We start from the raw sequence: 14,531 nt of genomic DNA, 5'->3' as shown, positions 1-14,531 counted from the left end.
GCTTCCAGTGAAGTGGTAGCTCATGGAAATCTTTCTAATTCTGACAGAGTCCAGCAAGGTGCTGAAAGTGTTATCTACTGCCTAGTCCAACCACATGTCAGATGATTGGTCTAATGGCTGGGTTTTTGGAGTTTCAGAGATGTCTGTGTTTGGTGGAGGTAGATGTAGGAAGGGAATGCTGAAGGGCCAGCAATAGCTTGGGCTTGAAAATGCAAAGGAACAGAAGGGGTTGTAGCAGCTTAAAGAAGAAAGCAGCATTTCTCCAGCATTGCCATTGATGTGGGACTCAGGGGATGAGCCAGAAGCAGATGGGAACTGCCCAGGTGCCCTCAGGCTGGGCTGGACCCCTCAGCCCTGCTTGGCACCCTCACTGTCCTGTTGCTTCCTACTGCTGCATAAAAACAAGCCATAAATAGCTGGGGGTGGAAGGGGAAGGAACTGGATATAAGGTGAATGAGCTGATCATAAAGCCTGAGTAATCTCTTTTTCACATGTGCCCCGTGATGAATGGGCGTTTGTTCAGGCTGGGGAAGTGACACCTCCCCTGCCTGGGGGACAGCAGGCAGGAGCCCGTTGCTCTGCCGTGGTGCCAGCCAGGGCTTAACCTCTGAGCCTGCAGGAACATCTTGTCCCAGGCATCAGCCTGCCCTCACCAAACCAGAGCAATCCATAATGCCTTGGCAGCCCCTTCTGCTGCTGAAAGAGATTTACTGTCCGGTGCTGACTCGTGTTAATTACTGCCACCTCTTAGGCATCTTTATCTGTCTTCCTTTACCCATAGGGATGTTGTCAGTTTGGATAGCTAATCTGGAATTAAGCTGATGATCCATAAAGTAGGGCCACTCTTTGGTCAATAATTCACGGCTGTCACCAGCTTCTTTGTGCTATCAGGAGAGTGACCAGGAAAACTGATTTACTGGCAGCTGAGAGCATCTCCTCTGCAGCCTGTGAAGACAGTAAAGTGGGTCCTGCTGTGCTGATAGACCCCAAGTGATGCATGGTAGGGATTTTTCCTGTTCCAGGAGATGGTGGTTGAGTGCTAAACATTTTTATGGCTAAGGAGCCCCAGTATAAATTCAGAGCTATGGTTCACAACTTTTGGCACTCATCGCCATGGGTTGGTGTGGAGCCCAAGAGCAGTAATGTCCCAAAAGCAGTGTGTGGGGAGGGAACCCCAGGGCTGTCCCTTGCCCAGAGCAGGCAGGAGGTGCTCCCTGGGGCTTGGTCTGCTGAGTTCAGCTCCAGCAGCACAAAACCTGTGATGACTCCAAGGAAACAGCATGGGAAAATGCAGGATTGTCTTTTAGAGCAGCTGATAAAACAGCCAACATGTCCAACTCATAATTTTTCCAAGCACTGAAAATTACTTTTGCAGCTCCAGAGCCTGCTTCCACTTTATTAACATTTGATTAGTGATCACGCTTTGTTCTGCTGAGCTTGAAATAGGAGTTCAATTAGGAACAGGTTTCTTCTCTGCCATGTCTCTGCTGCCAAGGTGCATCCAACTGGAAGGGCCATAAGGAAACCACAGTTCATGTGTTCTTCTGCCAAAACAGGCTCTTCTGTCCATGGGCTAACATTGTGTACAGAAGAGCAGTGATGCCTGCCTGTGAGCACAGGCACATGTGTTTGCTTGTGCAAGACAGAAGTACAGATCCTGCTATTTACAGATACTTTTAAAGTTTTAAATATCTTTATTTTTAAACGGAGTTTGGTGCTGGGTGCCAGGGAACATTGAGTTTTTCTGTAATATTTGTTGCATTTCATTGCCACCCAAGAGGGGGAAAGCTCTCTGTAGCTTGGAAAGAAGCAACCAAAAAATTGATGCTGTTGATGTTGCACTGGGTTTGTGTTGGTGCATGCTTCTGTGCCACCAAGGCCCCTGTCCATAGAATGGATAAACCAAACAGAGCTGCGAAATAGGAATGTGGCATGAAGGGCACCAACAGATCTCATGAGGGTTGGTTCAATAATAAAGAAAGTATTTGCTAATAAAAGATAATTTTTTCCATGCTATTTCCAGGGCTAATAAGCAGAGGAAGTGGAGAGAATCAATTCTGCTGGTGCATGGTTGTGTATGATCAGGCCACCAAATTCAAAACACATGAGTTTTCAAAAAGTCCACAACTTCAGCCTTATAAAATGGGTTCCTTTCCCCGATTCTTGCCTGTGATCAGATAATGACCTTCGTAAGCAAAACAACCCCAGCTGTATTTCATAATGGGAATATACTTCTGTAGATTGTAATGAGCTGTTAACAGGGAACAGTATCGTGTGAAAATCTGCACGTTTCCCATGATGCTGCCCTGATTTAAAAGCCACACGTAAATTATTTGGTATTGCAGATTTCAAGGTCAGGATTGCCCGTAAGATCTAGTTTTTCTCCCTCAAAACCCCATGTTTTCAGCAGGCTGGAATTTAAAATAGAAAAACCTGACCTGTTGCGAATCTTGGGAGTTGTGTGGGAAGTACCATGGGACCTGTGTCCTGTACCTGTAAGTGTGCGGCCGAAGTGTGGAGCTGGAGTGATGAAAGGGGAAATAACACCTTTGCTCCTCCAAAACTCTTCCTTACGAGGCTTCTGTAGGAAGGCATCCCAGATCTTGCAGGTAGTCATGAGTTGGTGGGTTTGGTTGAGTTTTGGAAGGTTTCTAGCAGAGCCAGGGGTTGGTTTTCACTGCTGGGTTCAGTTCCCAGGATTCCTTTCTTGATGCCAAGCAGCACATGGATAACACGACTGAGGATCCAGAGTAATTTCTGCACTGAGGCACTTTTTCTGCTGTATGTGAATACTTGATTATTAAGCATATATTACAATTTTAATATTATTTTAGCTGCAAGTTCAGTCTCCATCCTCTCCAGCTTTTTAGGTTTGATCGTATTCCAGAGGCTTACTAAAAACATGCAAAGAATTTCAGCAAAACTCTATGGAACACTTTTTGTTAAATTCTTTCAGTCATGCAAGCTAAATTAAATGACAGCTCTGTCCACCAAAAGATTACAAATATCAATCAGGCTTCTCCCCTAAACTCATGAAGGAATTAAATGTTTTTCTAAAAGTCTTCTATTTCCCCATAATAATCTCTTTGGCTGTTCTCTTTACTTTACATATTTTTGAAGTGTGTTGAAAGGGATGATTTTTGCCCTAAAGGAGCACAGTGCTTGTAGCTTGCTGACAGTATTTAATCTGAATTTGTGGGCACAATTTTGGGTATTGCTCAAATTGATATTTGCAATACCACAGGCTTAGTTTCTGAACAGAGAAAACAGCTATTAAAGTGCAGTCCAAGAAACACGATGCTGAGTTCTTTTCCGAGATGGGAGATTAATGATAAAAAGTATATTGCAGCTCCCATTGTTTGTGTTAAAATTGGAAAAACAAGACCAGGTGGCTTAGTGGGCTGGTGAGATGGTGAGCTCTGAGTAAAGCAGTTGTAAAGAATGAGGAGTTAAAAAGATTTCAACATACGGTGGCCCGTCCAAGTCCAGCTGAGTCATTACCCTGCGTTGCTGCATCTGTTTTTGTCTGGTCACTGTACAGTTATGAATAATTGTGTAAATCATGCTGGGATGCCCTGGGGAGCTTTCCTTGCAGGAAAGCTCAGCGCACCGTTCCCCTCTGCCTTGTTTTTTAAGCTGTGGGGAGACCACAAGACAAGACGAGTGTGTATGGAGACCAGATGTGGCTGCCCAGTGTCCCTTGGAGTCCCTCGTGCCAGTGCCCTGGCACTGCCCGCCCTACCCATCCAGAGGGTCATGGTTTAAAAGGGATGACATTGGAAATAAAGCTGAGGGACATCTTATCCATTAGAACCTGTAGTCAGGAGCAAAGGAAGTTTCTTGCTGTGGTGGTTGTACAGATGGAAGATGAATGCCCTGCAGACCCCTCGGAGGTGTGTGCACCCAGACTCCCACAATGAGAGCTCTAGTTTACACTGGGTACGTTACCCTGTAGTTTTGCCATTATGGTTTAGCAAAGAAGAGTAGATATGACAGTAAACTCTTACAGCTGGGTGAATTGTGATTAAGTTAAAACTATCTCACTGTTACATACTACTTTAGTGATCACCAGACTCTGTATTTTCCTGCCTTTTACCATGGACTTCAAACCACAGGACATGAATAAACCATAATGTTAGGGTACAGTCAGCTCTGCTTGCTATTTAAGGATGGGGAATCTATGTTCAGCCCACCAAATATAATTTCATAAAACGTGCAGACCATCAGGGAGATTGTGGAATGGTTGATGAGTGGGACTATGGCTGCTGCTCCGGACGAAGCTGAGACATTCAGCAGCATTCCTAAGCCTGGATGTGCCAACGGAGCGAGGTGGGATTCCCACCCCATGCCTGGTCTCTTGCTTACTGTTACAGTAGTTTTGTGTCATAAGCTTTGTTTGTCCCAGAGCCAGCTGTGAAATTTGACTAATTGAACCTCCCTGTGGTTGTCAGCAGTTGGGGAGGGAGTACATGGCTGAGGATGGAGCTTTTCTCCTGGAACAGGAAAGAGCAGCGTGGCACAGGGATGTCACGTTCACTCGATCCAAAGTCAGGGCCTGCGTGATGTTTCTCAGAAAGTTCCTCTTTTATTGTGCCTACGAAGGCAGAGAAATTAAGCTGCTAATTTATGGCATGCCAAGGAAAAAAAAGTAGTTATACAAGAAATGCTCAGTTATTTTAATTTTTGAAAAGACACAATTGAAAAGCCTTGATTTTCCCCTGCCCCCTGCTGAGCTTATTAAATCTGAAAATATCCCAAAGCTTAATTTTCTCCGCCAGAAAGTTCCTCTGCTTTTTTGGGTAAGTCATGAAAGTTGTGCCGCTGGGCTGCATGGTGGGGTCCCGTCTGGCTTACTCTGTGCCTTGGATGTGGAGGAACAAGCATCCTGCAGAGGAGTGAGCATCCTGCTGCTGAGTGGCTGTGGTCCCTTCTACCATGATGGGCTTGGGGTTTTAGTGATGGGCTTGGTTTTTTAGTGATGGATTTGAATTGGTGTGTGTGGTAATTAGCTGCTGCATGAGGGAGACCCTCATTCACCTTGAGCTGAGGTACTCTGTGCTGAGGACTGCTGCTATATGGGGATTCCTTTGAAGAAGTCCAAGGGATGGTCTAAAGGCTCGAGTGCTGGGCATGTTCTCTTCCTGTGCGAGGCCTTTCTCCTGCTACCCCAGCACTGCACTTGCCCTTTCGTTTGTTTGTCATTTTTTCATGATTACACTAGGTTCTGGAGAGGCCTGTAAATGTCTAAACAAAACAAAATTCCTGAAAAGTGAACTTAAACAGCCTGAGTCAAAGCCTGTTGAAGGACATGGTAACACATCCCCGTGATCTCTGGGGCGATGAGCTGCGTTTTGCTGCCCACCATGGATGTGGGACTGACCCAGCATGGTTCTCACACTGGGCAGGCTTTGGCACGTGCCAAGGAGAGGTTTGCTGCATTGCTTGATGCAGCTGGGGAACCCAAAGGGGTCTCACATGGAGCCATTTGTTTTTCATTAGGTTATGCTCCTGTAATATAAACACTAAGGTATGTGGACAGTGCTGTGGACAGGGCGAGCCAGATGCCAAAAGCATTCCTCCAAGGCTGTATAAACTTCAGCAGATAAATATTTTAGAAACTGTTTTCTAAGGCTAGCTTAATAGTTTAAAAATATAACCTAGATTCCAGATATTAAAAAATGCCTTGCGAGGCATGCATATTGCTGCAAGAGATGGAACTAACTGAACCCCTGAAGTATGCGGAAAGCTCCCATTTTGCAATACCTTCTCTGTTACTTATCCTTTGCATTATTATTTTTTTTTAGCCCTGAGATTAAATTCAAGAAGGCTTTTAACAGCAGAGTGGCAGTGATAGAAATTTTCAGCATATATTAACTGGCTGACTCACACTTTTTCAAAGGGGATCTGGGTTTATGATGAAATAGCTGGCTGCTTTCAGCAACAACAAAATCAGAAAAGTCAGCAGGAAGAGGAAGCCGATAGCTTAAAATGTGTCTAATCCCTCCATGTGCCGTGATGGGAGTGTGGGGAGCTCCCACCCGTGTTTGGAAAGTAGTCCTGACCCTGTGCTCAGGGGAGGCATTCGAGTCCCCATCTCAGGGATGTGCAACCTCTTACCCTTACTTAGGACTCAGCTTTAAAACATCATTTAAAAGATGCTTTCAGTTGTGTCACTTGACTATCCCAAAGACTTTGATTAGCACCCTTTGTGCTTCAAGAGTGAGGAATGAGATTTTTTAGGTTATGTTTGTGGGGTGCCATAAAGACCCAAGAGATCTGCCATTTCCTGCCATGTGTGTTACTTGTCATATGGAAGATAGTCCCTGAAAGCAGTGAGAATCCCCTGAACAGAGGCACCTCTTGGTACTGGTTTTTTGCCCCATCTGGCCCAATTTTGGACACGTGTTTTGTAGTGACCCCAGAGCTTTGATGACACTGGGGTCTCTCAGGGCTGGTTGATGCACTGTAGCTCATGCAATGCTCATGGGGCAGAAGCTGAAGGGCATAAAATGACTCAGTGTGGATTTTCCTCCTCCTTTTGTTTCTTTCATTGAGGTTCTGTGTGCACCTTTGTCTGTGAATGAACCTGAGCTCATCAGTGCTTTGGCACAAGGAGTGCACTGGGGTCTTGTCCCACTGTCCTGACTCCACTGAGCCCTGTGCCCCTCTTGTCACCCTGTCCCCCTGCAAGCATAGGATGGAGCAGCAAGAAGGGTGGAGGGAAGCAGCTGAATGACTGTGGCACCTCGTGTCTTTCAGCTGCTCAGAGGGATGGCTTTGCCCCGCCGAAAAGCTCCAGGCAAAACCCCGGAGGAGGAGGAGGAGAGCGGAGACTGCGACGACGAAGATGACTGTGGCAGAGGCTCTGGGGATGGAGAGCTGCGAGTGAGGAACCAGCTCCGGTTCTTAGCAGGTGATGGGGATGGTGGTACCACAGCAGCTGCCCCTCTGTGTGTTGTAGGTTTTGGTCATGGTGTGGGGAGCTGCTCCCTGGGGTCTGCGCAGGTCTGCTTGCTGCAGACACCCCCAATGCCCTCCACAGCCATGGCCCAGAGGCTGATGATTCCCAGCATTGTGCCAGCTGACCTCGGTGGCAGCCGAGGCAGCAGCTGGAGAAGAAGTGCTGCTGCTTTTCCAGGTTGGTTTTGCAGGGGTGTGTTGCAGGCAACTCATCGGAGAGGATTTGAGGCAAGTTGCAAACTTGATGTAGGTCCCAGTCTCACCTTCTTCTCTCCTTCATGCAAGCCTGCAGTCATGAGCTTTGAGATGAGCCTTTCAGCTTTCTGGAGGGCATCAGAAAGTTGGGAAGGCTTGCTTGACTGCAGCAAATGATGGGTATTTCTGATCTAGGCTTTAGAAAACTGTGGTAATTTCTTGCAAATAACTCAGGCTCATTTTGGAGAAGTGATTTAGGTGCTCAGGAGCCTGAAATTGCATTGCTTGCCAGTATGAGTCATGTCTTTGGTTGCTTTGAAAATTGCCCTGAGGCACTCCTGGTGCTTTGAGGCTGTGTTATTAATGAGTAGTCCCTGGTCACACATCAGGAGGAGAAAGCAAAGGACCAGCTGAGACTTGGGCAGTCACACATGCTTGTTGGTGTGTGCCTTCACCTCAACCCACTAACCACTGTCATCCTGCTCCTGGCTCTGTGGAGCTCAGCAGCATCATCTGGTTTGGTTGTGTGAGCAAAACCAGGCTGATAGAGGCTGTGTCCAAGGTGGATGACTGTGCTGGACATGGGTCTGTGGGCCAGAGGCCTGGCCCAATTAATGCTGGTTTCAGTGCTATGTGGTGCACTTCGAGAGACCAGACAACTGAACCTGGATAAAATCAGCTTTACAGCTTTGAAGTTTAAGAGGCAAATTTGGGCTCCTAAACGAAGCACAGATGTTTATAAATTCCCTTCCATTGGTCTGGGATAATTAAAATATCCTTAATGAAGTGAGAGCTGAAATATTAAATGCCAGTCTTATATCAAAGATTATTGACACATTATGTAAAGTGCATAAAATACATATATTCAAATATTGACTAAGGGAAATAAAAGACTTTTTAAGTCCTCCAGTCCAAGTCTGAAAGAGAAATACAGAATTCAGAGAAGAATAAAATATACTTTATTTCATCCAAGAACTAAATATCAAAGTGTAGGTTAAAGAAATACAGGTGATTCACAGTGTCCTGTGTCGAGAGCAGAGATACGTGTTTCATTTTCCGTGATCTTTGTGTCACACCTTGATGCTATTTTTTAATATGTTTCTAATTTCCTCTTAAAACCTTCCCCATAATATCATCAGTGATCTCTGAAGCCCAATATATAATCCTTTCTGCCTTTTTCTGTCTCTCTAGGCTAGTTTAATCACTGTATTGATCTCCCTGACAACTTGCCCGTCTGGCAGCTTAGACCCCTCCCTCTTTGTCACTGTGGTGCATGAACATGTAGTAGGAAAAGAGGACTTGTCCTCCCTTCTTCCCTGTGCTGCTCTGCTGGAGAGTGTTTGTTGCTGCCTTTGCTACAGGATGGGTAAATATTAACTTTAGGGCAACAGTGTCTTTGGGGCATGGTGTTCCTGGCAAGTCTTTCAGGTTGCTGAGTGTGAGGTTTGTCCAGCACAGCTTGAAGGCACTGACTGAGCTCAGAGAGCATGAGCTGTGCCATCAGGGAGACCTTCTGGTTCTTTCTCGCTTGCCCATGCCATAATCCTCTTTTTTTGTGTTTTGCTTTAGAGCAGAAAGGTGAAGCTGATCTGACAGTGACAGAATCCTATTTGCTTGGTATTGGATATAAACTGTGACTCTATTCAAGTTTTATGTTGGAAACCAGCCCAGGAAAAGTTGCTGATGGTGTGGAAATACTCACTTTCAACATTTTTGAGAATGATATTTCTTTTTACTTTGAAAGAATATTTTTCAATTAAATTTTTTTCCCATCATATCACATGTACATAGCAAGAAATAAAAGGGACTAGAAACCATTCCACATTCCCCCCCTTTCCACAATTTCTAAATTTTAGGGTAGCATGCCTATTTGAAATGATGCCAGGCTTTAAATCTGGAAATAGTTTGCAAAATGAACTTTTACATTTAATGTGGCTTTATCTCTCTCCTTCCCAAGGTAGTTACCCTGTAATAGAGGCAGAAAGAACTGGGAGTGGCTGTGGTTGTGTTACTGAGTCCCTGGTTTTATCCCATGCTGGATGCTCTGCAGTGCTAAGGCAGGAACGTGGCTGGCTGGCTGGGGGAGTCTGTGTCAGTGCAGTGGTCAAACCCAAACCCCCTCTCTGGGCATGTTTGAGTGCCTCTGCTGACCCTCAGAGGTTTGCAGTCAGGGAATGCAGTCGAGGGTTTTGCTTTCCTTTTCTCAGATGCTTTGTTCAGCTTAGGAGGCAATTTCCTTGGCCCCATGAGGGCAGTGGAGAACTCCTGCCTTCCAAAGGGTTTCCTAAGCCTTGCAGATGGACTTGGTGATGCCTTGGGGAGGAGGAGAGGTGAATGCCTTGGGCTGGCACCGAGTTTGGCTGTCGGTTGAGTGAAAACATTAGCAAAGCTCTCAGGTCTTTGCATCTCTTGGATGCAGTGGGAATTTCTCCTGCTCCCCAGTGTGGGTGCCACTGGTCCTGCCAGCTAACTACAACCATCTGCTGAGTCCTGGCCTCACTGAGATGTCCCCTCAGAAGGTCTTGGAAATAAGGAGATGAAAAAAAGAGCAAAAGGAAAAAAAAGAGTCAGTCTCAAATACAGACTAGTTTTGATTTATCGCCTGTTGTATAAAATGTAACCTTTGTTTCCTATTTATAATGAGCCTGTAATAACTGGACAGTCAACTTGAACTTTAATGATTTAAACATACTTGTAAACTGTCAAGTCAAAACTTTGTGAGTGACTATAAACATATGTTGGTGAGCCCTATATGCTAATAAATTCATTATTATGTTGCCCCAGTGGGAAACACAGAGATGGCAGGCTTTTTTTTATGATAGGTCTTTTATTGTTTGTCACATCTGCAACACATTAAGGGTTTTGAAGGCAGATGATGTTTACAATAAGGGGGAGGACTGAAAACCTCCCAGCTCAGAGAAGAGTGCATCCTGTTTGTCAATGGAGTACCGATGGAGCCGGCACCCCGGCCATGCAGCTATAAAAATAGAGCTGTGTACATACACACACATGTATTTTTGCCACACCAATGGCAGATCATGTCTGTGAATTAATTATAGTATTTTCCCCCAAATTATGAGTCAGTGCAAATGTCTTCCAGGCTCTACGACACAAACATGTGCTCACAGCCCACTAGGATCAGTCATCCTACATCCTTTGGGGCACCCAAAGCAAACAGAGCCCAAGGATGGCTGGTGCTTTGCTGGTGCTCCAGCCAGCCACCCATTAATTAGCTCACCTCTGGTGTGCTCACTCCAGATGCCACTTACAACCAACAAGGTCGTTGCCAGGAAGCCTGGATATAAAATGTGGGTGCTGGAGAATCTCCTGTGCCATGTGGGCAGCTTTATCAAGTGCTGGGGGAGAGAAGGTGCAGGCTTTTTGGGGGGTTTACTAAGCTGGTGTGGTCCAGCTCAGCTATTCATGTAGGCTGTGCCCTGGGCATCTCACAAGATTTTCTGGGAGGAAAATATCTCTTTTAGTAGCTGAAGCACCCAGGGAATGTTCTGAGCAAACCAGCAACTGTGGGGGAAGGGTTTGGGAGGCTGAGGGGAAGATTTACCCTTCCAAAATATCTGTGTTAGGCAGTAACAAAAGTTGTCTTGGGAACAGATGGATTTGGCAGAATTAAGTAGAAATAGTTTGTCCTGGGAAGGGAAGTTGGCCCCATCCCATGAGATATGTAAGGATAGATGTGTGCAATAAAGATATATAAAAATGGCTCTGGAAGTTTGTGTGTGTAAAACAGCTCCCCTGCCTGGCTGCTCCTGCTGCATAACCTGCAGGTAGCTCTCTGCTCTCCCTTGGCTATTCCTAAGGGGGAGAAGGAAGACCTGAGTTTTCCTGCACCCTGCCAGACCCACTGGCTGGGCAGGACTCCTATGTGGGTTTGCAGCGATTCACACAGCACCCAGGTGCTTTGTGAAAGATCAGCACGGTGTCCCCCTTGATTTACCCAGATCTGTAACTCTTTAGTAAGTTCTGGCTTGCTTTGCCTCTGATTTATCCTCTTGGCAAGGCTTTTTCGAGTGCTCTCATCAAATGGCTGGCTTGAGTATCACCTCTGGGCTGGCCGAGCATGGCCTCTTCCCAGGTGGAAAAGATGTTCGTTCGTAACCCCTTCATATATGTTACAAAGGTGTTGATGCTTCCAAATGGGAATATAGGCACCTTGTAGAGCAGGTGAGCTCTCCAGCAGCCACCTTTCCAGAGAGAAGGGGCTGCTGTGTTTGTGCGCTGGCTGTGACCTGTGTGGGCAGAGTTGGACCCCCATGTTTTCTGCCTCACACCGTGTTTTTGGAAGCTGCTCTGAACACCATGAGTTGCAACTTTCATCCTATTCTGCTTTTAAATGTCTCCAAATGTCCCAAGAAGCATTTCATGTTTTAGGAGTCTCAGTGCTGAGATGTCATTCCTCTCCTCACCCCATTTTCTCATAGGTTTGTTATTTTAGGAGGGTGCTGTCAATCTGAGCTCCTTCTCTGAGCAGGGAACAGCAGATGTCTCTGCTACAATGACATTTAAGTTGCTTTTTCATGGGGTGCAAAAGCCTGCTCATTTTGGGGATCAAGCAGGGGTTTCCTTGCTGAGGTGGTGGCTGTGTATGGCAGTGGGTGAGGCCAGACAGGGTCTCTTTGGGTGCTGCCCTCCTGGTTTCTGCAGCTTGTTCCTGTGGGAAAGGTTCCTTAGAAGTGAGTATTTGTGTTGAAAAAGGGGACACTCCCAACCTGGGAGGAGTGATGAGAGTCTGCTGGGGCTCACACCATGCATGTGTTGAGAGACAGACCAACATTCGTTAAAATATTTACAAGATCATGTATTCCCATCCTTTATCATAGTGATTGCTGCTTTGCCAATGCCTCCAGTGTGTCCTTATCCTAGCACCTGTATCTGCTGCTCTGCTCCATTTAGTGCTGGGTCTTGGGATGTTCACCCCTCTGCTGAGACAGATGTTTTGAAATACCCAATTGACTTCTAAAAATACCCCTTCCACAGGTGAGAGATGTCTCCATCTGTGTGGGTTTTGCTGACAGTGCAGGGCCATGTGGCTGTTGTCCCTTCCTGCTGTACAGCCTGCAGGCTTGGATTGTCCTACTGACAAATATCATGTGTACAGTATCAATATTTACTGTGCGTGGTTCTGCTCAGCCTTCAGCAGAGGTGCCCTGTTCTTGGCTCAGGCAGTGGGGTGAGCTGGGTCAGATTGACACAGCATCCTTCTGATGGGTTTTTCTGTTCTGCTAAAAGCTTTAAGACTTTTAACTATAATTTTTTGTAGCAGCAACTTTTTTTTTTTTTTTTACTTTTTTTTTTCCAAGGAGGGTGCTGTTGAATGCTCAGCTGAAACAAGGATAACAGAAACATGCTGTTTTACAAGACATCCTGTCACAGGGTGAAAAAATGACAAGGCCGAGTGTCAGCTAGATTATCCTGATGGAAGAGCTGGAATTGTACCAACTAAAACAGTGCAATAGCTTGATTATTGCTTTTATATTTCAAGTGTTTGTGTTTGTTGAGTTTTTCTTTTAATGAAGATTTGGTCGAAAGTCAAGAATTCTTTGTCACTGTCCAAATACAAGCTGAAAGATGGGAGTCACATGTAGCAGTTGGCTGATTCTCTAATTGAGTGGCAAGTTCATTAACTTCTGACGTCAGCAAAAAATGATTTTTTTTATTGACAGACTGGGAAAATTATTAGTGGTGTTCAGAGATGAGTTTGTTTATAGCATCCTATAAACTGTTTCTGCTGCTGTGACTCTTCCAGGTCTCACACTGTATACAGTGTGTATGTTTTGAAGAGTTCTTGTAACCTCTGTGCTCTGAATTCTTCCAAAGAAACACTAAGTTCTGCCACTGAAGAACCAATAAGTCATCTATCAGAATTTGTACTTTGAGAAAAGCCACATATCTGCAAAAAACATCTGTGAAATCAACAAGTAAATCCACTGGATATATTAATCCCATGCTCCTATTTTTCTGGTTTCAATTTTACTTCGAGTTTTAAATGGTTTTTAACTTTTTCAGTGTTGTGCTTACAGATTCAAGTCCATCTGAGCAATTTGTATCTTGTATTCTTATGACCTGACTTCCACTGCCTCAGTCCATTCTGATTCAAAGCAAAGAATGATGTACCAGTTTTTTTAAGGCAGAATCAGTGGATGCATCATAAATCACACAATGCATTGCATTCCCAATGTGAGCAGACATTGGTCTGAATCCTTCTTTTGGAAGTCCAGATCAGTGCAGATGGGGCTGGTCCATGGGCTCAGCATAAGGTGACTTGGTGAGGCTGAAGGGCTGGAGACACACTGATGGTCAGATGAGATGATGCTTCTGCTGTTACATGTACAAATGCACAGAACTCTTTGGAAATCTGTGATTGCTCATCAGTCCCAGATGTTTATAATGCCAGTCTGCTGGCAAAAGGCTTACCCTCTAGTTAGGCTGCAAGTTTGAATAACAGTTTGTATTATGCCAGGGTGTGTAAGGAGATGCTTTTCAGCAGTGTAATTTGGGAACTAATGTATCTTTAAATTGTTACTGAGTGCAGCATTTTACATGACTGAACACATCAAAACAATTTCAAGTATGCAAAAATCTGCCCAGTTGCAATAGTGATGGCCATATTTATCTTTAAAGGATGATGAATCTGTTTTTTGTGGCTGAAACACATGAATGCTGATGAAGTTGGGAAACACAATTCCTGACTTGGATACAAACCTGCTTTTCTTTTTTTGTCATTTTTTGTTTTGGAGAGACAAAATAGTTTAACTGGTTTTCTTTTTAAGGGACAACACTAAAGGCATATTTCAGACAGGAGCAGATCAGGTGCTACTTGCTAAGGGACCGACAAGATAACCTTACACTGATAGTCAGGGCATCATATCTGCACAGTTTGTCATACAAAGGGAGGTTTGTCTGCCAGCCTGATAACAATATAACATGTTGATTGACTTTTCACATAGGAGAGGGTGCCCCTTTCATGAGTGGCTTGGCTTTTACTAATGCCTTACTGCAGGTAAGCTGATAAGAGTGATTATGGGGATGTAATAAATGAGGCTGTAGGGCACAGCCCTGCTCGGCACTGTGGGAGAGGGCTCCAGCCCTGGAGTGTGTCCCAGCCATACGGGAGGATGTGTGTGCCCGGCACTCGTGTTTGTGTGCCAGCACTCAGCTGTAAAACATCACAGGGATGAACAGGAGGGGTGTCACACAGTGGGGGCACCCAAAGGTTGTGTGCAGTCAAAGGCACAATTAGACAAATTCACACAACTAGTGTCCATCAAGAACTATAAAACACGGCTTGGCTCGGGATAAGCTTGACGCGTGTCTGCCCAAAAGGTGTCTTGGGGTAATACAACTATGTCAATAACTGG

The 14,531-nt window shown here is 45.2% G+C and overlaps 1 protein-coding gene across 1 annotated transcript in view; it reads left to right on the top strand.

Moving 5' to 3' along the window:
* Window positions 1-14,531, top strand: part of GPC3 (glypican 3) — a 145,157-nt gene that overhangs the window by 111,300 nt on the left and 19,326 nt on the right. Inside the window, exon 7 of the mRNA XM_051784560.1 lies at window positions 6,760-6,913. Coding sequence (XP_051640520.1) covers window positions 6,760-6,913 — 154 coding nt within the window. The remainder of the gene's footprint in view (window positions 1-6,759; window positions 6,914-14,531) is intronic.

Source organism: Manacus candei, unplaced genomic scaffold (genome assembly GCF_025592945.1).
Source record: "Manacus candei isolate 608988 ecotype Guabito, Panama unplaced genomic scaffold, ASM2559294v1 h1tg000003l, whole genome shotgun sequence".
NCBI lineage: Eukaryota > Metazoa > Chordata > Aves > Passeriformes > Pipridae > Manacus > Manacus candei.
This window is presented reverse-complemented; position numbering and strand designations above follow the sequence as displayed.